The sequence below is a fragment of the Mastigoproctus giganteus genome, chromosome 8 (assembly GCF_048544385.1).
Source record: "Mastigoproctus giganteus isolate SK-2022 chromosome 8, ASM4854438v1, whole genome shotgun sequence".
Taxonomy (NCBI): domain Eukaryota; kingdom Metazoa; phylum Arthropoda; class Arachnida; order Uropygi; family Thelyphonidae; genus Mastigoproctus; species Mastigoproctus giganteus.
Genome location: NC_143582.1, coordinates 217,694,914 through 217,720,221, shown reverse-complemented (window position 1 = coordinate 217,720,221; position 25,308 = coordinate 217,694,914). Strand labels below are relative to the sequence as shown.

The following is a 25,308-nucleotide window of genomic DNA, read 5'->3' as shown; positions in this document are numbered from 1 at the left end:
AAATTGATACAGACAGAATTAACATATCTTAAAAAGAATGCTTCTATATATTTCTTTGCTTTTTATGTGATAAATCATTAGCATCAAAAAAACATTTATTTTTATATTATACAAAAGCAAACATTAAAAGACACATTCAGTTAAAAAGGTTAATTCTATAAAATTTTAAAAACTTTATTTACTTTTTCATCTTTAACCTTTTTATCTTGAGAGGAACTTGTTTTTTCATTTCCAACAGGATCTGTGTTTGTCTCTTCAATGTTGTTTTCTGTCACTCTTTCAGAACAGTCAGACCACATACTCATATCACCCTAAAATAGTGTGCATATATTACTTAATTAAATTAGGAACTCACTCACTCTCACTCTCTAATACATATAGTGTTCCTACTTTAATTATTTAACTTCTTGCATTATAAACATCATAATGCTTCAATTCTTACATTATCATAAAAAAAATTACTTAAAGCATGATGTAATTAAAGCTGCATAACTTTTATTGCAGATTCTTAACTAGTAAGGTACACAAATTTCATAAAAAATTGTAAGATAGCTGTTATTTGGTTCTAAGTTGAGTGCAAGGAAAGGGTACATACTAGGAATGAAGCATTAAATATAGAAGTACCTTTATTCCAAATTGTTATGAAGCCATTTGTCAACTGGGACTATTCAATTAGTGACAAAACTCAGATCACACAACAGTGTGCCATGCATTTGCACATGGAAAAGATCTCAAATTCTATGAATCATCAACAAGATTCGAATCAGAATTTTTCCAAAAAGGCAACTAGTTCAGTTCATAATAAGTGCCTGGTAGGATATGGCCATGCGATGCCAATTACACTGTGTTAGAAAATTTCCGAACATGTTAAAGTGACAATATTATTTTACCATAAAAGTAATTCATAGTAATATCACTAAAGAAATAAAAGTATAGAAGCTAACACTGGAAAGATACTAAAAGTGCTTGTATATGGGTCAACTAAAAAGAAATAGGGAACAGAAGGAAGCCTTCCATGCAGTGAATAACAAAGAAACAAAATGAAGCATGATCACTGTAAACATTACCTTACAAAAAAGCACCCAGATACCCATTTTTATAGCCCACCAAGCTATCCCTGATAAACTGGTAACTCAGACTAATATATAATGTATGTGTCACACAAGTTAGTTATCATCAGACCATAAATGCTATTGGGGGATAGAAGAACATTTAACAACTATGTAAAATAAATTTATAGATTAATTAATCATTTATTAATAGATTAATTAATCAGAAGTTGTTGTTGTTGTTATTTGGTTTTTTAGGAGCATTAGCAACTAAGGCCATATTGCTCCGGTGCGGTGGTCATTCCCTGACCTTTCCGCATGTTCCGTATTTGGTGGTGACGGGCTCGAACCCCGGTCTAATCAAATTAATCAGAAGTAATTACAATTAAAATCTTGAATTTTACATTATAAGGCAATGATGTGCATTCAGGAATTTTAACTATGAAAACTATAACCACGAAAACAGTACATACCTACAGCTCTATGGATACCAGAAAGTAAGAGGGCCGTAGGCATGTACAGTTTTCATGGTTACCATTTTATCTTGTGTTTTACTCATGGTTATAGTTTCTAAATTCCTGAACACACATCATATTGTATTATAATCTAAAATTAAAGATTTTTAGTTGTAATTACTTCTGATGAATTATGTATATTCTGATAATTAGCATTAGCATTAGTAGAGGCATTTGATGCCAAGAAAGCAAGCTTATGCAGCATCAGCCAAAAAAAAAAAAAAATAAATAAATAAATAAATAAAAAATAACCACTTCCACTTCACCCCTCTGTTCGTTCGAAATACCTGTCCAGCTGAGCCTTAAACTTATTTAGGCTATCAACTTCCACGACAAGGGACGAAGTCTATTCCACCAACCAACCACCCGCTGGCTAAAGGCAAATTTCCTCACGTCTATCCTACATCTGTCTTTCCTCAATTTGAATTTATGCCCTCTCAGGTGATTATTCTGAGCAAGAGGAAGAATCCCATCAGCATTGAGCATGCACAAACCATTCAAGGCTTTATACACCTCTATCAGATCACCTCGCCGGTGCCTAGTCTCCAGACACTGTAATTTGCAAAACGTAAGCCTTTCTTCGTAAGAGCACCCCTTTGTTCCATTCACTAATCTTGTTGCCCTCCTCTGTACTCGTTCCAGCATCTCTACATCCTTCTTGAAATGAGGCCTCCAGACCTGTATACAGTACTCTAGGTGCGGTCTGACCATTGCCTTATACAAGGGAATAATCACCTCCTTATGCCTGCTAGAAAAATTCCTATATATCATCGACAATACACCATGAGCAACTCTTGCAGCCCATCTGCACTGCTCAGAAAACTTCATATCTGCCTGCACAACCACCCCCATGTCCCTTTCATTTTCTACCACTGTCAGTGTAGTACCACAGAGTTGATACGTTGCTCTGGAGTTGCTGTTTCCCATATGTAGTACTTTACATTTGTCAATGTTAAACTTCATTTGCCACCTCTCAGCCCATCTGCTCAACCTTTCCAGATCCTGTTGCAGTAGCATAGTGTCAGTAGTGTCCTTGACAACCCTGCCAACCTTCGTATCGTCTGCAAACTTGGACATTAAGCTTGATATACCATCATCAATATCATTTATAAATACAGAAAACAATAATGGACCAAACACTGAACCCTGAGGGACTCCACTAATAACATTAGTCCACGATGAGCAGTGTCCAGTGATTACCACTCTGTCTTCTCCCCCTCAACCACCCCTTTATCCATAGCAGCAATTTGCCTCCAATGCCACACTGCTCCAATTTGTGCAGCAGTCTTCCATGTGCAACAGTATCAAAAGCCTTTCTAAGATCCAAGTATATAATATCAAAGTTATTCCCTGCATCCAGTTCTTTTGTGACTGCATCATAGTATCCACTCAAATTGGTCAGGCAAGATTTCCCCTTAACAAAACCATGCTGTGTCTGAGCTATAACTGAAGTCGTGTCTAGATGATCCCGCAGTGCTTCTTTAACCAGTGCCTCCATTAATTTTCCAGGAACAGAAGTTAAACTAACAGGTCTATAATTACTTGTGTCGCCCTTTGATCCTCCTTTGTGAATTGGGGTCACATTTGCACATCTCCAGTCCATGGGTACTTCCCCTGAGTCCAAGGAAGCTCTCATAATTATGGCTAAGGGTTTGCTTACTTCCTTTAATATAACTGGATAGATCCCATCCACCCCAGGTACCTTTCTTGTATTTATCTTCAACAATTTCTCCTCCACTTTACTCTCAGTTATTACAAGATTCTCTAGCTTACTGCCAGAGTTGAATACACCTCTGGCATTCCCCTCGCTGAATAACTCCTCATGTGTGAATGTCGATGCAAAATATTCATTCAGTTTGTTAGCTACCTGAGCAGGATCATCAACAGTTGACCCATCGATATCAAGTGGGCCAATCTGATTCATCCCCTTCCTTCTAGAGTTTACATAAGTAAAGAACTCTTTTCTGTTTTTCTTTGCATCCCTTGCCAAAGATTTCTTGTAATCTGTCTTTGCCTGCCTAACCTCCTTTGTAACTTGGTTACAGATCAACTTGTATCTATCATAGGCTTCTGTGTCACGTGTTAATTTGTATGTATCCATGCATTTTTCTTCTCTGCCATATGTCTCATTAGTTCATCTAACATCCATTTAGGCCTAAACCGTGAATTATATTTCTTAGTTGGTACGTAAAGCCTAGCAGCTTCCAAGATAAGTTCTTTCAATGCTTCCCATTTTGAATTTGCTGTTGGTAACATCATCAGTTGGTCCCACTGTATAGAATTTAAATACTGTCTCAGACCATCGTAGTCACCTTTACGAAAGCGAAAACCCTTCCCTTTACCCCTGATGGTAGTTACCTCTTTGAGTAAATCCCACTTCAGCACGCTGTGATCACTGCCACCTAGTGGTTCATTTACCTGCAGATTCTTAATGCATGAAGAATCACTACTGATAATCAAATCAAGAGTATTACTCCCTCTAGTTGCCTCCTGAACATGCTGATGTAGAAAACAATCATCCAATAAATCCACAAATGCCTTGCTAGTGTGAGAGTGAACAACCCATAAATTCCAGTCAATATCTGGGAAATTAAAATCCCCCATTATAACACTCTGATTTACTGGCCCACTCTATTTCCCCGTACAGTTTCTTATTATACTCATCAGAGTCATTAGGCCTATAGCACACTCCTACTCTTAATTTTGATCTCGCAATGATTATGTCACACCAAACTGACTCGACACTGCACTGTCCAGCAATGTTGTCTGGCTTCACTTCCTTGGATTTTATGTATTTCTTAACTAAGAGCATAACCCCTCCTCCCTTCCTATCCTGTCTATCCTTTCTGTAGACATTGTACTCCCCAAATTCCAGTTCTGCATTCCTTATATCTGTGTGACACCACGTCTCTGAAATCCCCACAATATCTGCCTTTGATAATTATCTATATAAACATGAGGGACATAAATTCAAGTTGAGGAAGAATGGTTGCAGGACAGATGTGTGGAATTTTGCCTTCGGCCAGCGGGTGGTTAATTGCTGAAACAGATTTCCATTTGCAGTTGTGGAAGTAGATGGGTTGAATAAATTTAAGGAAGAAATAGACATGTCCTTGGAGGTTACAGATGAGTGAACTGTGTACAGTTTTTTTTTTTTTGGCTGATACTATATAAGTTTGCTTTCTTGCATCATTATATGCTCAATGCTGATGGGATTCTTCCTCTTGCTCAGAATGATCACCTGAGAGGGCATAAATTCAAATTGAGGAAAGACAGTTGTAGGATAGATGTGCGAAAGTTTGCCTTTAGCCAGCGGGTGGTTGATTGCTAGAACAACCTTCCATCTGTCATTGTAGAAGTTGATAGCTTAAACACATTCAAGGCAGAACTAGACAAACATTTGGAACGAGTGAATGGGTGAAATGAGAAGGGGTTTTTTTTTTTTTTTGGCTGATACTATACAAGCTTGCTTTCTTGCATCACGTGCCTTTACTAATGCCAACAATTTAGTTTAGAAAATGAGCTTGTATTTCATATCAATTTAATAACACCTATTTTGATAATAATTTTACTTGGTATAATAGTGTCATTTATTATTATTATATACAGTATATAATTTACCATATGGATAGAAATTATGTAACATTCTTTCCTAACTATATTATGAAAGAAACCACCAAACAACAAATGGTATCAATTAGCAACCAAATGACTTTTATGAGAAGGATATAAAACATCTAGAATAAAAAGTTAGGGTATAGGTTAGGGTATAAAAAGTGCCTAAACTGTGGAGATATTTTTGAAAAATTAAGTACCAGTTATTCCATTAAAAAATAATTCCTATTTTCATCTGATCCATCCTCATACAATTCCTGAAGAAGTCAAGCAACAAAACTCTAAAATCAGCATTGTAATTTATTTAAGAAAGAAGAAAACTATCAAGATATGTTTGTTTTGCGAAGTCCAAAGTACAAAACAAAGTTCTGAAAACAGTTATTTCAAAGGATCAATATTTCTCCAAAAAAGAAATACTATTTTATTTCTTTTTGGAGAAATATGAAAAAGAAATTTTTGCAAGTGAAACTCCGATTTCCATCCACACATGGCAATTAGAATTATCTATGCAGATCTGTATCCCTTGCTGATTATTATTATTATTACAATATTACAAGTGTCTATAAGATTAGAAGAATGTAATCTTATAGACACTTGTAATAATTTCAAGGAAAGACTTTTTGGAAAGACTGTCCAAATTAACAAGTCACTATTAGTGAAAGAAACAGAAACATAACCATGGATGAACCATGCAAATATTCTGTTTAAGGCACAAATATGTTCTTCGGAGTCAGGTTATTTTTTTTATTTTATTTTTTTTTTGAAAACCCCAAACACAAGAGGTAATAGAACCTATAGTACTTAGTACCATGCTTGGGTTGGAGGTTGAGAAGATGAAAGAAGATATTTGTTGACATTAGACTTGAACTTCAGTAGACTGCAATTTTCAGGAAATACATATGAAGGAAGGTTGTTCCAGAAAATGGCAGTTGAATGAATAAACGAGAAAGATGAAAAGTTGGTTTTGTGAGTTTGAAGTTGGACATTAAATGGACGTTGGTGGCACATGTTCAGACTGTTTTGAAAGAGAGAGCAGGAATTATAGAAGCCAATTCAGAAGAACAGTGCCCGTGGAAGTATCTATAGAAAAGGCATGCAGCAGAAACTATGAGACGAGTGAGGAGACTCTGTTAGAGAGGAGTCATTAATTAACCTAACTGCCCTCTTCTGAATGGAATCTAGAAGCCTGAGAGAGGTTTTGGGTACACTGCTCCAGATGTGGGAACAATATTCCATGGTAGGGCGGATTTGCAATTTGTACAGAGTGAACAGCTGTTTGGAAGAAAAGTAACGCCGAGAGCAAAAGAGAAAACCAAGTTTTTTAGATGCAGAAGAAGCAATATTTGTAATCTGCTTGTGCCATGAGAGATTAGAAGTCAGAGTAATCTCCAAAAGAGATATATCATCTTGCCTAGAAATCGGACTGTCATCAAAGATAAGCATAGGAGCAGACGAATCCTTTTTGCAAAATTTAAGACAAGACTGAGTTTTAGAAGGATTGAAATCAACTAAACTGTCTTTGCCCAACTGGAGAATTACCTGGAGATCGGCATTTAAGGAATTGGTAGCAGATATTCGAGAAGTTGAAGCTGATTGAGCAGGGCAAGGTTCTCAAAATGGAAAGTGGAATGCAATGTGCTATCATTGGCAAAACTATGGATAGGATTTCCAGTCAATGAAGAAGGTCAATGAATATACAAGAGGAAAAGAGTGGGGGAAAGGACTGCACCTTGGGGGACACCAGCATTAGTGGAGAAGTTAGAAGACAGAGAGCCATCTACCATCACCCTCAGTGAGCAGTCAGAGAGAAACCTGGATAACCAATTACAAAAAACAGTTGGCAAACCATAAGATTGAAGCTTGTTTATTTTTTATTTTATTTATTTATTTTTTTTTTAGTTGTTGGCGCATCGGCTTCTGTGGCCATAGTGCACCTCCCAAGGTTTTTGCAGTACTTTGATCCAAGCCCGAGGCGAGATTCGAACCCGCGACCTTTGGGTTGCCAGGCAGGCACTTTACCCACTCGGCTAGCCCAGTCGCCCAAGTTTGTTTAGAAGACCTTTATGCCAAACACGACTGAAAGACTTTGAGATGTCAAGAGCAACTGCTTGTGTTTCACTGACCTTTTCCATTGAATTTGTCCATAAATGGATAACATAAGTCAGAATATCACCAGTGAATCGACACTAACATAATCCATACTGGCTATCATTGATCAGACGGAAGGTTTCTGGGTAGTCTAAGAGTTGGCGGTTAACTGATTTCTCTATTACTTTAGAAAGGGTAGAAGTAATTGCAATGGGACGATAATTGGATGGGAGGGATTTGTCACTCTTTTTAGGAACTGGCTGGATATGAGCAAATTTCCAAGCAGAAGGAAAAACATCTTTGGAATAAGTAAGTGAAAAAATGCAGCAAAGAACAAGAGTAAGTTCAGAGCACAGTTTTTGAGAACAAGCAGAGAAATACCATCAGGACCTGGAGCTTTCTTAGCATCAAGACTTGTCAAAATCCTTCTGACATCCTTTTGATGGATAACCAGGAGGCATTGAACAAAGCATGTTGGGAAGGGTGAGAGGTGTTTCACCAAGATCATTAATATATTAGTTGGAAGAAAAATGGGATGCTAGCAGGTCAGATTTATCAATGGCTGAAATGACAACAGAACCATCCGGTTTTGACAGAGTCGGGTGCAAGCAGAGATGGGCAAAAGTTGTGGCCAATAGCATTGGCAAGAGACCAGAATGCTCGGCTACCATTAGGACAAGAATTAAGTTTTCTACTCTTGGACTGTTCAAAATCTAGTTTGGATTGATTAATAACTGCTTTACAATTATTACAGCTTTGGTGTAGACAGAAAATGAAACTGAAGAATTGGAAATAAGCCAATTATGATATGCAACATTCTTCTCTTGAACAGCCTTAGCACATTTATTGGAAAACCAAGGTTTAGATAAAGGATGAGATTTTAAAGTGGAGTGTGGAATAAAGGATTCCATTCCTACAAGAATAATTTCACTGACACGATTTGAGCAAACATTGACATCAGAAGTTTTGAAACAGTAATCTGACCAAGGAAAAGAAATCTAGCAGGTCATCCCATTTTGCATTCTTGTAATGCAAAACAACACAAGGTTGGGGATAACCATGAGATAAAGGCTCCACTGGAGAAGAGACAATCACCAAGTTGTGATCTGAGGTGCCTAAAGGACCACCCACTTCGACCGTCTACTTAGAAGGGTTGTTTGTGAGAAAAAGATCAAGCGTGTTGGCTGTATGGTTAGGATTGTCCGGTGTTCTTGTAGGTAAATGAACAATATGTGCAAGGTCATTAATAATTGCAAAAGCCTCAGCATCTCAACTAGCTGTCAGTGTAACTAGAAAACAGAAGCCTGCTGGACTTGTGAACATTAAAATCACCAAGGAAAATTACCTCGCTGTTAGGAAAGTTGGACTGGAGAAAGTCAAGTTGCAAAGCGAGGAAATCAAAGAGCTCCAAGTGATTAGTGGAATTGGGAGAACGGTAGAGTAAACAGATGAATTTGACACAATAAGGTAGAGTGATTTTAAGCCAGAGAAGATCGAAAAGAGGAGATTCCAAATTACCAAGTCTCTGACAAGGAATATCGGAACAGACATATGCGCAAGTACCACTTTTGAGGTGAAAGGAATCATACAGCGAATAATTTGGGCAACCACGATGAGCAGTGGTTGAATTAATCGATAACTGAGATTCTGTCAGAAAAAGTACATGGGGGTTTGGCAGACTGCAAGTGGAAATGAACATCATTATATTGGCTTTGTGAAATAACATGATGCTGACAGCATTTTCCAATATTTACAACAATACCATCTCAGTCATCATAGTTGACAGCACATCACAAGACTTTATATATCCTGAAAATTATATTTGTGGATCCAAAGAATACTAAATATTTCTGAGACTAAAATCAGTTAATATTCAAATAATATGCTACTAAACCACACGAGTTTATACAGTATGAAAGTTTGAGGAGAAAATACAACTTGGTGTACTGTAATCTATTTCAATATGGAGCTGAGCAACACCCACAATAATGTTGTATTCATTTTTATTTAGAATTAATGTATTATTTATTTGTTGTAACATTTATTTTTTTTTTTTCATCCTTCAAATGTGTTATACTCAATAGATGCACAAAATCACCATGATGATACAAATCAGTTGTGGACTATTTCTATTGCTTTCTCCTACCATAACTAGGGGTTTTAACCTATAACTTAATCTGATCAGCTTATCCTCATTCCTTAACATTTGCTGCATCAGTGCCAAAAAACACTAGAAGTGATGTGCCATATAAGCATTCAAAAGGCACCCAAGCACTGTCTGTAATACATATGGGTGGCCATTCTTGTCCAGTCAATAAATGAGTTCTGTAAAAGTAGAGACACACCATGGGCTACTTAATCTCGACATGCCAACTCTCCTTATTTCAACAATGCTTGGGTTTTGTTTATAGACTTGGTACACAGTTTTATTTATTCTTTCTTTGTGTTGAGCTTAATTTATATTCATGGAATAAACTTTCAATAAAATTTTGAGGTTTGTTCTGACCTAACAGCAATCAGCTGTTAGGTGTCCTAAAAATGATCTTTAACAATCCTTCTGAAAGAGAATTCACTCCAAACATAAATCTTTGAGAAATATATAGGCACCTGATATGTACTGATGGATCAAGTGCTATAATCCCTTTGGAAAATATCTCATCCTAATCATCAACCTTATTAGATATTCCTTGAGAGGCATGGTACATAGGCAAACTGTGTTATTTGAAGATAATAAAAGCATTCAAACCTACATTAATTTAATTATGTTTATTTCCAAGTTGGAAATATATACATAATGGAATCAAACATTTCGCAGTAGTACAGTAGAACATCAATTATCCAGAATAATTCAAAAGGATGCTCTTTCTTTTTTTTATTTTTATTCACAGTAGTACAATAAGTGCCTGTTATAGTGATCATGTTTGCAAATTGAATTTTGATTCTAATAAGTGAAAGATCAAGTTTACTACCCGTTTATAACAGATTGTACAAACAAAAAGCCCAATAAACTGAAAACTGACAATTTTTTTTTATTGTTTTATGGTTGTGACCTCTAGAATTTTATGTGACCTTCAGAAATGTGCTTCAGAAAAATGTCACAGAGACTAGTGGGTTTTCTCGGAAACCATGAGTGAATTTCAGATTAGGTTAGCTCCAGATTCGGTAAGAATAATATCAGCCCAAAACAGTGCAATTTATTTATTTTTTTTTTTTTTTGATTTTTTACGGTAAAATGTGAACGAAAAGAAACCATGTAGCTTTAACATTGCAACAAAAAAGGAAATTATTAACAGAATTAGAAAAGGTGAAAATTTAGTAAATCTCTCCAAAGAGTTTAATGTGGGGACTTCAACAATTTACGATACCAAGAAAAATTCCAATGCTATAACAGCATTTTTGTCGATTATGGATAGTGAAGGAGGATCTAGCAGCAAAAACACTAGGTTGAAACCTGAAAATGCCACTTTAGAGAGTGCACTTTATTTGTGGTTTTTCCAGAAGTGAAGTTTAGGTGAACCAGTGTCTGGTCCAATGTTGTGTGAAAAAGCAATGGATTTTAATCAAAAATTAAGAGGTAATGAAGATCTTAAGGCAAGCACAAGGTTGGCTGAAAAACTTTAAACTGAGATACGGTATACATCAACTAGATATTTAAGGCAAGAAACTTTCTGAAGACGAATTGGCAGCAGTGTCCTTTAAAAGTAAGTTTGCTTCAGTTATAGCAAATTAAACGATTATAATGCTGATGAGATGGGCGCATTATGGAAAGCATTACCCAGAAAAACCCTAACGACTAAAAGAGAAATGCCTGCACCAGGTTTTAAGATGAAGAAAGAGTGAGTTACAATTGCTATGTGTTCAAATGCTACTGGGACATGCAGATTGTCTGTGCCCATTATCGGTAAGTCGAAAAAACCGAGCATTTAAAAATATTTCTAATTTTCCTGTTTTGTATAAAAATCGTAAAAATGCCTGGATATGTGTTTCTGTTTTCCGAGATTGGTTTATAATTTCTTTTTATTTAATTAATCTTAATTATTTAATTTAATCATAAGGTAAAATTAAATTTATTTAATCTTACCTTACATTCGATTATCCGGAAAATTTAGCTATCCGGAAGATTTCTGACATCAATTATTCGGGATAACTGACACTCTACTGTATTTGCTTATCACTTCTTCAGTGATAGCTGTCTTTGCAATAACACCATCACAAAAGATTACTTAGGTCACAAGAACTTATTGATAAGAATTAATAAGTTCTTATCAATAAATATTGATTACTGATAACTTCTATGACTTACGTAATCTTTTGTGAAGAAAATACCACAAAACATTTGACTCCACTATGTAAATATTTTCAAATTACAGTAAGATCCTATATTTGCGGGGGATACGTTCCAAGACCCACCGTGGATGGCTGAAACCGCTGATATAAGCAAACACCTGCTGACCCCATATATAACATGATTTTCTTGTACATACATATGTATAATAAAGTTTAAATTATAAATTAAACACAAAGTAAGACATTAACAGAAAAAAAAAAAAAGAGAGAGACCAAATGTTTTGTTTGATTTAGTGTGTCACGTCGATTGTTGTGTTCCATCACACCGCGAAACTTCCATAATGAAACAAAATTTGAATTTTGTTTCATTATGTCAGGGATGTCGGAATTTTTTTTATAGTGACTATTTTTTTTTTTTTTTTTTTGTTCAGAAATGGCAAAAATGATGGGCAAATGCAAGAGATGTGCTTTCAAATTAAACAAAAACTTGAAATTATTCAAGTTTGACAACGGTGCATCCGTTAAATCTCTAAAGAACCATTATAATGTTGGTGACCAAACCATATGCAACATTGTAAAAAATAAAGGGAAACTATTCGATTTAAAATCGACATCGTAAAAAATAAAGGGAAGCATCGTACTGGACACGTGAGTAGTGTTAAGTTTTTTTGTTTTTTTTTTCATGGTTAACCGCAGGTAACTGAATCAGCAGATACCAAATCAGCGGATAATGTGGCACAACTGTACTATAAAACCAAGAGCAGCAAGGCTCAATATATCCTATGCTTGAATCAAATTTAAAATTTACAACAGAGTTACCTCAATCTTTTTCCATAGGGTGACTTCTCTTTGAAACCCTCCAAATCTGACATCTATTTCTCACGTTTTAAAATTTTTAAAATTATATATACTTCATTAAAATTTATTTTCATTAAAATGTATTTAAATGTAGTAGTAGTAGTGGCATGTGATGCAAGAAAGCAAATGTATGAGCTTATGCAGCATCAGCCAAAAAAAAAAAAAAAAAAAACACACCATTCCCTCCAAATGCCTGTCCAGTTATTCCTTAAATTTATTCAGGCTATCAACTTCCACAACGACAGATGGAAGTTTGTTCCAGCAATTAACCACCCGCTGGCTAAAGGCAAATTTCCGCACATCTATTCTACATCTGTCTTTTCTTAATTTGAATTTATGCCCCCTTAGGTTCGTAATCTGAACAAGTGGAAGGATCCCATCAGAATTCAGCGTGCTCAATCCATTCAAGGCCTTATTTACCTCAATCAGATCACCGCGCAGGTGCCTAGTCTCCAGCCACTGCAATTTGCAGAACTTAAGCCTCTCTTGGTAAGAGGATCCCTTCATTCACGTCACCAATCTTGTTGCCCTTCTCTGTACCCGCTCAAGTAAATCTACATCCTTCCTAAAATGAGGTCTCCAGACCTGTACGCAGTTCTCAAGCCGTGGCCTGACCATTGCCTTATACAGAGGGATAATCACCTCCTTTTCCCTGCTAGCAAAATTCCTATATATCATTGACAAAACCCCATGACCTGCCCTGGCAGCCTGTCTGCATTGCTCAGAGAACTTCATATCAGACTGCACAATTACTCCCAGGTCTTTTTCATTTTCTACCACCTTAAGTGTAGTACCACACAGTTGGTACGTTTCTCTGGGGTTATTTCTACCCATATGCAGTACTTTGCATTTGTCAAGGTTAAACTTCAGTTGCCACTTCTTAGCCCATCTGCCCAAATTATCTAGATCCTGTTGCAGTAGCAGACTGCCATTACTGTCATTAACAACCCTGCCAACCTTTGTATCATCTGCAAACTTCGACATTAAGCCTGATATACCTTCATCAATATCATTGATAAATATACAAAACAACAGTGGACCTAACACCGAACCCTGTGGGACTCCACTAATAACATTAGTCCAAGAAGAGCAGCACCCATTGATTACCGCCCTCTGTCTTCTCGCACTTAACCATCCTTTTATCCATTGTAGCAACTTACCCTTAATACCATTCTGCTCCAATTTGTACAATAGTCTTCCATGCACAACAGTGTCAAAAGCTTTCCTGAAATCCAAATATATGATATCAAAATTGTTTTTTACATCCAGTTCCTTTGTAACCACATCATAATATCCTATCAAATTTGTCAGACAAGACTTTCCCTTAACAAACCCATGCTGTGTCTGAATTATTGCTGCAGTCTTGTCTAGATGATCCTGCAATGCATCTTTAACCAGCGACTCCATTATTTTACCCGGAACAGAAGTTAAACTAACTGGTCTGTAATTACTCGTGTCACCCTTTGATCCCCCTTTGTGAATTGGGGATACATTTGCACATCTCCAGTCCGTGGGAACCTCCCCTGAGTCCAAGGATGTTCTCATAATTATGGCTAAGGGTTTGCTTAGTTGCCTTGCCGCCTCCTTTAATATAACTGGATAGATCCCATCCACCCCAGGTGCTTTTCTTATGTTTAACTTCAACAATTTCTCTTCCACTTTGCTCTCAGTTATTACAAGATCATTAAGCACCCTGCTACAATTTGATAACCTTCTGCCATTTTCAAACCTTAATAATTCCTCACGTGTGAATGTAGATGCAAAATACTCATTCAGTTTGTTTGCTATCTGAGCAGGATCATCAACAGTCGAACCATCGATGTCTAGTGGACCAATCAGATTCATCCCCTTCCTTTTAGAGTTTATATAAGTAAAGAAATCCTTGCTGTTTTTTTTAGCATCTTTTGCCAAGGATTTCTCGTAATCTGCCTTCGCCTGCCGAACCTCCTTTGTGACCTGATTACAGATTAACTTATATCTGCCATAGGCTTCTGAGTCGCTTGATAATTTATATGCATCCCATGCATTTTTCTTCTCTGTTACGAGTCTCATTAGTTCATTTGACAACCATTTAGGCCTAAACCTTGAACAATATTTCTTAATAGGTATGAAACTTTTAGTAGCTTCCACGATTAATTCCTTGAATGCTTCCCACTTAGAATTTACTGTTGGTAACATCGTCAGTTGATCCCACTGTACAGAATTTAAAAACTGTCAGAGACCACTGTACTCGCCTTTACGGAAGAAAAAACCCTTTCCTTTACCCCTGATGGTAATTAAATCTTTAAGTAAATCCCAACGTCAGTACACTGTGATCACTGCCACCTAGTCGTTCTTTAATCTGCAAATTCCTAATACATGAATGATCACTGCTGGTAACCAGATCAAGAGTATTACTTTCTCTGGTTGCCTCTCGATGTGTTCAATCTTCTAAGCTCATGAATGATGAGTTTAAATGTGATCAATCCTCTAAGCTCATGAAAGATATATTTAAATGTGTTCAATACTCTAAGCTCATAAATGAACACATTTAAATACATTTTAATGAAAATAAATTTTAAAGAAGTATATATAATTTTAATCATAAATTATTTTAAATATTTTCAAATTGGAAATAAACATAATTAAACCAACATAAATAAGTCTGAGTGCTTTATTATCTTTGGGTATCAACCTTATGTCCCTAGCACATCAATCCGGACACTTCATATAGCTGATTACTGTACTAGTGCTGCAAATGTCAAGCACTAGTAATGAATCATAATGGGACAGCAATGAATAACAAAACAGCCTGTAGTTCATAAGCAACTTTCTTTTTTCACAAGCAAATCTGGGACACAATCTAGAATGTCATAAATTTGCAAGTTATACATTTTCACTCTCTCTCCTTCCCCCCTTCCCATTTGCCTCATGTCTCCTACATTTTTATTTTTACATTTTATGGTGATAGAATGTATGGACCCATGCCACTAGTCATTTCATGACAGACATCTGTTAATAATTTGAGCATAAGCTAGATGATAATGCTGAAATATGCCATTTTAGAAATCAGCACAAAATCAGAAATTACCTATATTAAAAAATTAGCAGAGACCAAACTGATAAATAACATACCTTGTTATCTGACTGGTATAATTTCAAAGGATCTGTAACTTGCTAAATAAAAGAAAAATATTAAATTAAATTTAATTAATTTACAGTGAAATCAACAAAAAAACATCAAATCAAATCAATTTTTATAATTTCATATGCATTTTAATTGCCATTAAAATGTGAAATCTGTGCATGTGTTCATTTCTTAGCAAATCTATACAGCTATACAAAAAGAAGAAAAAAAAACAGTGAAGCATTTATTATCAAATTAAATCAATTATATCAAAATATTTTAATGTTATTTTTTACCATTCCAAAAACAAAAAACTTTTGGGGTTTTGAGGCCTTGTATCTCTCAAGGTGCTCAATGGAAAGAGTTGAAAATTTTGAAATTTTTGTTTATTCATGTTAGCTATGCACTTCAAGATAGCTGATGTTCTTCTTCCAGTCACATAATTCCATGAGGAGATGTTGTGGCCACCAACAAATTCCTCCAACTGCATTGATCATGTACTATAGTAGAAGTAGCGCAAAATGTCATGCCCAAAAGTTCACTGATCCCATCCTTCCACCTAGTTGCAGGTCTTCCTTTAACAGCAGTGTTTGGAGTTGGTTTTGTTATGGTCTCTGTGGCATCAGATAATGTGGTGGTATGCCATTGCCTACCACATGGCTGATTTTAGCTGATGTTAGATTTGCATAATTGCACTTTTAGTCTGCATCATCAGGTGCAGGATCACAATTATTAAGACAAATAAAGAAATGGGAAAAAAATTATAATAGACTAACTATCAGAAAACATTATTACTGATACAATTTATAGCATGGCTGATCACTACTGAAACAGTTGATGAATGCATTTAGCCTGCATTGTTTGTTAACCCTTTAATTAAAGTTGCTTTCGGTTCTGATACTTTTTCTGGGAATGCCTGTATAAACTAGAGACCTTAGGTATCCCCATAACCAGAATCTGCTGGTGGTAAGTCTGACATAATTATATGCACAGAAAGTGATGAAAAATTACCCAAGCATAAAATTGTTTAAAGAGCTCTTGGATTAGCCAGCAAGTGTGCACTGAGGCATGGATAACCTATGATACCGTGCTTTATATTTTTTTGGCATGTGCACTCTGAGTCCCTCAAAAAAAAAAAAAAAAAGTGCATGAATCAAGGCTAATGGATGTAGAAAAGGTCTTAGATAACACGGCTGATTGCTATAAATTGAAAATGTACTTCACAGTGAGAAGAGGCTGAGCAAGTGGGCTGAGTATTGTTTATTATAAAAACTTTCATACCTAAAGGTAAGTAAAGTTCCTGGAGTTGGTGGCATATACCAATCATGTCATTTATGAGGTTATCATTGGGCTAAGGAGAGATTCCTCTGGATTAAAGTGCCAATGTACACTGGTGTGCAAAACTTAAGGACCAACACTATTTCTAAAGGTTACAACCACAAAATCAAACGAAACAGCCTGTGGCGATTTGCATAACTGTGGAAGTTCAGTAGAAAGCTGGTGCACATGGAAAAATTTGAATCGAGGGCTCACATAAACAGATAAAAGCAGCAGTTCAGCAGTTATGTGCAAATTACCGAATGGTGAGCATGAATGTTACAGACGTTCAATTGGTTTCATACAGTGCTACAGACAACAAAATGATCAATAGACAACATCTGGATGACTTTACCCAGGGTCGAATAACTGGGAAGCTCGAGGAAGGTCGAAGTGCAAGGCTGCAGAGTTCGGTATCGCCCATAGCATCGTCTCACGTGTGTGGTTGGCCTTCAGAACAACAGGTACAGCTATTCGAAGGACCAGTGGTGGTCGTCCAGGAAAAACAATGCCCAATGATGACCACTATATACTCCGACAGACCAAGAGGGACCGACACCAGACAGCAGGATCCATTGCAAACCAGCTGCACAGGAGCAAAGGATATAGCGGTTTACTGTGGCCAAGAGACTCCACAAAGGTGGACTGTTTGCCCAATGGCCAGTACGCTGTGTCCCTTTAACACCTGCCCATCGGAGACACCATTTACAGTGGTGCATAGAATACAAGGACTGGACAGCAGCACAATGGGGTAAGGTACTCTTTACTGATGAGAGTAGATTCGGTCTCAGCAGTGATTCTGGACATCAGCTAACCTGGCGAGAGGTTGGCACACAGTATCACCCCGCAAACATCACTGAAAGGGATCGATATGGCGGTCGAGGTGTACTCATCTGGAAGGCATTATCTTGGATGGACATACACATCTTCAGATACTGGAAAGCGGTACTGTAACCAGTGAGCGCTACTATACTGAGATAATCCTTCCCCATGTGTGTCTATTCCGAGGTGCCATTGGCCCCGAGTTCATGTTTATGGATGATAACCCACACCCCATCACACTGCAGCTGTTGATATCCCTTTGGAAAGTGAGGACATTGTTCGTATGAATTGGCGTTCCGCCAATCTAAATCCCATCGAACACACACACATGGGACTCTCTGGGGAGATGCCTAGCGGCACGTCCACACCCACCAGAAAATGTTCACCAGCTGAAGATAGCACTGACAGAGGAATGGACAATGTTACCACAAGAACTTATCAACAACATTGTTCTAAGTATGGACAGGCAGTGCAAAGCCTACATTGACATTAGGGGTGGCCATATCTCCTACTGAGGCCGACCTCTTCCCTTTGTTAGGAGACCAATTGAAGTGTATAAGGTTTTAAATGGATTGAGTAAATTAAATGATGATGGCATACTTACTCTTTTTTTGGACATACAAAAGAGGAAATAAATTTAAATTGAAAAAACAATAGTTGCAAGACAAGTGAGAAAATTTGATTTCAACTAGAGTATAGTTAAAGAGGCCTGTGCACTCTGGATTCATTATGGTAAGTTACTATGCAGCACAGAGCAAAACGGAAGACAAATAAAATAAAATAAATGACAAGTTTAATGTTAAATTGTAAAACACAATATGTTAAGTACATACAGTACAAAGAGCTTTCAGTTATTATGGTAACCTTTATCAGTCAAACTGACAGCTGAGGAACGCAGAACATAAGGGTGTGTAGTGCCAGTCATGCACAGTAAACTGCGTGATGTAATAGTTAACTGTTTGATGCTGAAGCATGTGGTTGTGACATATGCGAAATTGCCAAAGTCTGTCAGTTATGAGAATAGTTGCTTCAATAATAGGGTGGACATGACATCTACTGCTTCTGTTGACCAAAGTATTAGACCACTTGATGTGTAACAGCTCCAACCAGGTGTGCCATCGGTAATGGTGGGACTGATCAATAACCATGACATTGGGGGGGGGGGTAATGCATGTCAGGTTGCCCAGAAGTGCTCAGCAAGGGCTGAGTGTTCTATGTCCGCTAAGCGGATGGCTCTTTCGTGTTCTGAGATATGTTTGCCGAGTCTTCTCCTAGTTTCTCCAGTGTAGCAGCTAGTGCAGTCACGGCAAGAAATGTAGTAGACTATTCCGCTTTGTAGTAAGGTGGGAACCGGTGATTTCACTGTTGAAATGAGGGATTGCAATTTCCTGGAGCTGTATGCACTTTATCCCATGAGATTTTAGGATCCTAGAAAACTGCTGTGATAGCATTAGCATTAGTAGAGGCATTTGATGCAAGAAAGCAAGCTTATGCAGCATCAGCCAAAAAAAAAAAAAAAACCCACTTCCACTTCACCCCTCTGTTCGTTCAAAATACCTGTCCAGCTGAGCCTTAAACTTATTTAGGCTGTCAACCTCCACCACAAGGGATGGAAGTCTGTTCCACCAACCAACCACCCGCTGGCTCAGGTAGTTTGTTCAGGTAGTTTGGTTCAGGTAGTTTGGGATAAAGGCGCTTGTGGGGTGGAGTCATTACTTTGAATGTTCCTGTTGGTCGCTATGTGATCATGTGCCTGCAGGTCACACCTGTTTAGGGTACTGTTAGGTAGCCACACCTCGCAAGGTCTATCTTGACCCTAGCAATCTAGGTGTGCCTCTCATCCACAGAACTAGAGTGGGTCAAGGCACGAGTTAACAAGGTCCGCGCAGTGCCAAGAAGATGGCTGCACGTGTGTGCTGACTGATAGTTGGTAAATTGGCCAGCTCACACTGGCTTGCAGCAGACTGTTGTCTTCAAGCGCGTGCCCTCACGTCGGACAAGGGTGTCTAAGTATGGTTGGGTACTGTCCGACTCTAGTTCAATGGTGAATTTTATGAAAGGCGACAAAAGGTTGAGGTGGTCTAATAGCAACACCAAAAGGTTGAGGTGGTCTAATAGTGACACCAAAAGGTTGAGGTGGTCTAATAGCAACACCAAAAGGTTGAGGTGGTCTAATAGCAACACCAAAAGGCAATGGGATCTGGTACACTCGTAAATGGATGCCCCTCCAATTCTTCCATCGTGATGTTTGCCATGACTGAACTAACTGGGGAACCCGTGGCTGTGCGGTGCACCTGTTGGTAAATGGAGTTGTTGAACACAACTGCGCCACCAGTTAAGCATAGTCTGAGGGCGGTGGAAATATCATCTGATGTTAGTTTGGTCCTGCTGTCAAAGATCTGGTCACTATCCAAGAGTTTCTTGGCACATGTGATGGCAAGCTCGACTGGGATGGAGGTAAAAAGGGACACTACATCAAATGATACCATAATTTGATCTTCTGAGATGGATAGGGCTCAGATCTGTTCTATAAATTCACCACTATTGGAAACGGTGTTCGTGGTCTTGCCTTCTAGGGAAGAAAGGAGAGCCCTGAGACAAACTTCACCAACTCATAACTCGGTTTGTTTGTTTGTTGTTTGGTTTTTAGGAGCATTAGCAACTAAGGCCATATTGCTCTGGGATATGCAGTGGTCATTCCCTAACCTTTCCGCATCCTCCGTATTTGGTGGTGACGAGCTCAAACCTCGGTATAATCAAGAACCAAGAATCATAACTCGGTGAGCCACAACAGGAGACAATGGGTCTTAACAGTATACCTTCTTTGTGGACTTTTGGTAGCCCGAAGAATTGCAGAATCTGGCAGCCGGAGGCACGGAGGCAACTATGTGTGGATTCTGTTATTTTCTCCTGCTTAAACCTATTGTTGATGAGGATGTTTACTTTTGACTCCCATCGTTAAGGGTTGGTAGACAGAAGTGTCCTGTAGGAGCAACAGGGCTTTCATCTCATAATCTGTACGATTCAATACAACTGTTCGAAGCCCTTTTTTTGCCGGAAGGATGACGATGGATGAATCTTGTTTCAATGCTTTAAGGGCAGAGATTTGTTTGCGGTTGAGACTGGAAGAAGCAGGGCAAGCATGATGTAAAATTGCTGTGGTTTTCAGGCGAATTGTGTTCATTACTTCTTCAGGGAAATGTGTTAACGACGCTTCTATACCTAAAGCAATATCAGTGATTGGTGGGCTTCAGGGAAGAACAGCAAACTTCATTCCCAAAGTTACAGATAACACAGTTATCTACAGATCTAGTATTCTGTAGATAACTGTGTTAGCCCGAGAGTTTTACTTTCCCTGGAATTATAACCTATTCATACTAATACCCAGTCATCGATATTGTAATGGAGCAACATCAAGCCTGAGTTGTGTAACTGTGGGTATCTATTACCAGCTAAAAGAATAGAGAGAGAATATTCCCATTGTAGCTAGACAAAGTTTGTATCCCAGGGAATGTGAAAATCTCTCGCCCTAACTGTTTTCCCCCCATAGCTGATGAGTAGCAAGATTAAAAACTTCCCCGAAGACCATCACAGCATATGGGCCAAAGAAAATGATACATTCATAGCATATTGTCGAAACATAGCATACAGGGAGCCTGAAAGAATTTTATCTGGGAATATGTCTAAAACTGCAGAAATTAAAGTACAATGAAAGAATGCTGCAAGCTAGGCTCTCTTCGCCAACCACGACACCCAAAAGTTTTTACGACCAGGGTAATACAATGGAAATCGTGGGACGCTGGCCAGGATGGGAAGCTAGCATGAGAAAGTCAGTAGGCGAGCATTTTATTAATATCTCCGACACTAAGACGCTAGGCAAAACACCCAGAGACAAGGGGACCCAATGGGGGGGAGTCATCCCTGGACCGTCCGGGACAGGAAACTCGTGACTTCCAGTGTCCAATGAGAGAACTGTGCTCTCAAAGACAAAGGAGAGCCCAAAAAATAAAAGGGCCCAAAAATGAGACCAAAGGCTGTTGGGGTGTGGTTGTGGACTGCCATGGTGGTCGTCATCTCCAGTGTGCCTCTCGTCGTCGCCTCAGTCCCCATCGCTTCTCATCTGAGCTCCTTCAGTAGCCGCCTCATCACCCTTTCACTGAAAAGAAATAGAATTGCAAGGACCAGAGAGGACCGCTGCCAACGCCTCTACAGAAGGAAGCCTTGCAACAAGCCTAGGGACAAATCCACCCAAAGTGGTAAGCAAAAACCATTCTTATGTATAAATGAACTTGTGTGAAACAGCCAAAATATATCCTAAATTCAATGCTTCCTTTCTGAGTTTCTTTTACATGTGGAAAGTAGAATTAAGTTAATAACATGTATTATTGTTCACGCCCTTGTATTACTTAGAGGAAGTTTAAAGGAAGGGACAGGATTTGTCCAGAAAGTTAAAATATACAAACGTATGAAATTGAGAGACCTTTGATTCTTATTTCTTTCTGTTTGTAAATGATTGCGCATAGATTGATGCATATTTTATTCATAATGTTTAGGGTGTGAAATAGATTGTATACATGACCTTTTTGTTTGTAATAAATATCGTTAAGTGTTAATTGAAGTGTCGTATTCTCTCTGTCAACATTTTAGCCAAGAAAATAGATTTTGCGGGATGGAAAGATGCTAAGCGATCTTTCCATTAAAAACACGATGCGACCTGTTGTTGCAGAAACCCAGGGCCCCTAAAGTCCCCGATTTCTAAGGGCTCAAGTTACTGTTGTAACCGATCGCCAGAGTAAGGCAGGATAGTCGACACAGGCAGAGCCCAAGAGAAAGAAAGAAAGTGAAAGAGAAAAGAGAGAAAAAGAGCAGAAGGGAGAAAGAGAGAGGGTGGGTCATACAACTGCTTGTCGCTCAAATTCAGTATAAATTGTGTGCAATTTACAGTAGTGGTACTATGTTGATGACAAGAGTCAAGGGACTCACGGATTAAAATTGTGAACTTAAGTTTTTGACATCCACAATTGTGCTCAGATTCTCTGACGGTTTGGGAGCATACTTGAGTAAATAAAGTCAGGAATCAAACTTCTAAGTTCAAGCAACAGGGCTGCTTTATTGGTTGAAGCATTTTGTAAATTTCGATGAAGGCAGCCGATCCAAATATTGAGGGTCTTGTAGCTGAAGTTCCGGCAGGCACGTTGCTAGAGTAACTGATTATTGGAACAAACCTTCATCTGGTGTTGTGGAAGCGGGTCTGAATAAATTTAAAGGATTGCACAAATTATTAGAAGGGATAAGCAATTAAGTGGATAAGAGTTGTGTTGTTTTGTTTTTTTGCTTATGCTGAATAAGCTTGTTTCCTTACATCATTTTGCAACTACTAATGCTAATATTAATACTATATGGGAAACAAAGAATAAGGACTATATATCTGTATGTAAACCGAATTTCTGTGTTCTCTGGTTGACCTGCCTGTTTATAAGACAGAAGCAGTGGATGTCATGTCCACCCTATTATTGAAGCAATTATTCTTATGACTGACAAACATTAGCAATTTCGCATACATCACAACCACATGCTTCAACATCAAACAGTTAACTATTACATCATGCAGTTTACTGTGCATGACTGGCACTATCAGTCAGATGTAAGGGTCCCTCCTTTGGTATTTCTAAGACGTAACAGAATGTACTTAAGAGAATATCTATAAAAATAAATTTTCTAAATATTCAATGAGAAGCGGAAATAAATAGTATATTCATCTATTTCAACTTCTCACTGACTGAATATTAAAAAAAAAACTTAGTTAACAGAGAAGCTGTTTTACTATCTAATTACCTTAAGAGTTCATAACTCTTAAGGTAATTAGAGCTTATCCAGACTATCCTTAACAGTTCATAACTCTTAAGGTCAGTCTGAATAATAATTATTATATTCAAACATTAATACCATTAAATCTCTTTCTTATTGAATTCTGGTTTTCATCAGAGGGAAAAATCAATGAGAGGGAAAAGTGAGTGGTTTGAATAAATAATTTAAGGAAGAACTGAGCAAATTATTACAAGGTTGGACAGGTGATACAGGAAGTGATTTTGATTTTTTTTTTTGCTTTATTGCATCATTTGCCACTACTAATATTACTGAACAGGTACAGTGGAGCCTAATTATATGATTTCTCTTTTCACGTTATACCCAATTAGCACAGACCAATAGCTACAGTGTTTTTAGGTCACACTGCCATATCAGTGATTATGTTAACAGACATAACTGCTGAATGAACTCTGAAAGTCATTGTTTTATAGAAATATGCAACAGCAAGTACTAATATGTGAAAATTATGTGCCACAACACTACGTTCACATATTAGTACTTGCTGTGAATGTAATGTGATGTGCCACAACATACAAAGTCTTGCAGCCTTCCTTCTTTGCAGAGTTGCCTACAACTAGTACCAATTACCTAGAGATATTAGCATGCAGGACCACAGGAGGAGGAAAGAGTATCTTTTCAAAAATACAACAGTCCCACTGTAGCCTAGATATCATCTCAACATCACAGGATTCGAAATGATATTTGATATTTTTTATATTTAAAAAAAATAATAAAAAATACAAGAAAATAATTTAAGTAAACTTAACACAATTTTTAAAGTTTAAAAGAAACTTTACTTAAATAATAGTAAACTAGATTTAACTTTACTATTATTTATGTTAGAATTATTTCAATTTGCATTGCTAAAATTACCTTACTAAGAAGACTATTTTTAGAAGATAAAGCATGCCAACACCACACAAAACCATCCAACATGTAGGCAAAAGAGATGACATCCAACCACTGATGATAGGGAATATAAGCTCTATACAGTCTGTCCCTGACATACATAAAAGATGCGTTCCAGGACTTCTTATGCAAGTAGAGTTTTACGTAACTCGGAAATGACTAATAAAATATTGCTACTATATCCCTGATATCCCAAAATTACAAAATCTGCATAATATCCTCAGAAGAATGAAAAAAATTGTTATATACCACAGCAATTAAAAACTTTATCTGGGGACAGCAGTGAAGTAGCCCTGCTTTCAATTATTCTCCTAGACAGCACAACGATAATGGTCAAAATGAGATTTTCTGTAAAGATCTTCACAAGAGACTTAAGTTACAAGTGATGCTGTCACACCTCATGACATGAGAATGAAGCACGCACTACAAGATGATAGTTTCACACAGTCATTGCAAATGTTAGAACAATGTGAATTTCAACTTCACCACAATAACCAGACATGTGTAACAAATATTATATACAAAATGCAAACAAAATCTCCCACTTCGCTCAAACAAAACTGAACTGACTCTATAATCCAGAAAGAAAGGAAGGAAAGGTTGTAGAAACGAAGGGCTTGAGTGTAATTGTCTGATTTTTTTTTTTTTTTTTTTGATTTGGTAGTTGTTGGCGCATCGGCTTCTGTGGCCATATTGCACCTCCCAAGGTTTTTGCAGTACTTTGATCCAAGCCCGAGGCGGGAATCGAACCCGCGACCTTTGGGTTGCCGGGCAGGTACTTTACCCACTCGGCTAGCCCGGTCGGCTGTAATTGTCTGAAGAAATAGCCGATGGAACACACACACACACAGCTCAAACATTGTGGGGGGTTCTC

General features: G+C 37.7%; 1 protein-coding gene across 1 annotated transcript in view; it reads right to left on the bottom strand.

The window, feature by feature from the left end:
* The window catches only part of LOC150082291 (Golgi-pH regulating cation channel), a 263,701-nt gene that overhangs the window by 187,501 nt on the left and 50,892 nt on the right, over nt 1–25,308 (bottom strand). The window contains exons 5-6 of the mRNA XM_090380108.1: nt 15,527–15,568; nt 183–311 (exon numbers count right to left, since the gene is read on the bottom strand). Of these exons, the coding sequence (XP_090236234.1) occupies nt 183–311; nt 15,527–15,568 (171 nt within the window). The remainder of the gene's footprint in view (nt 1–182; nt 312–15,526; nt 15,569–25,308) is intronic.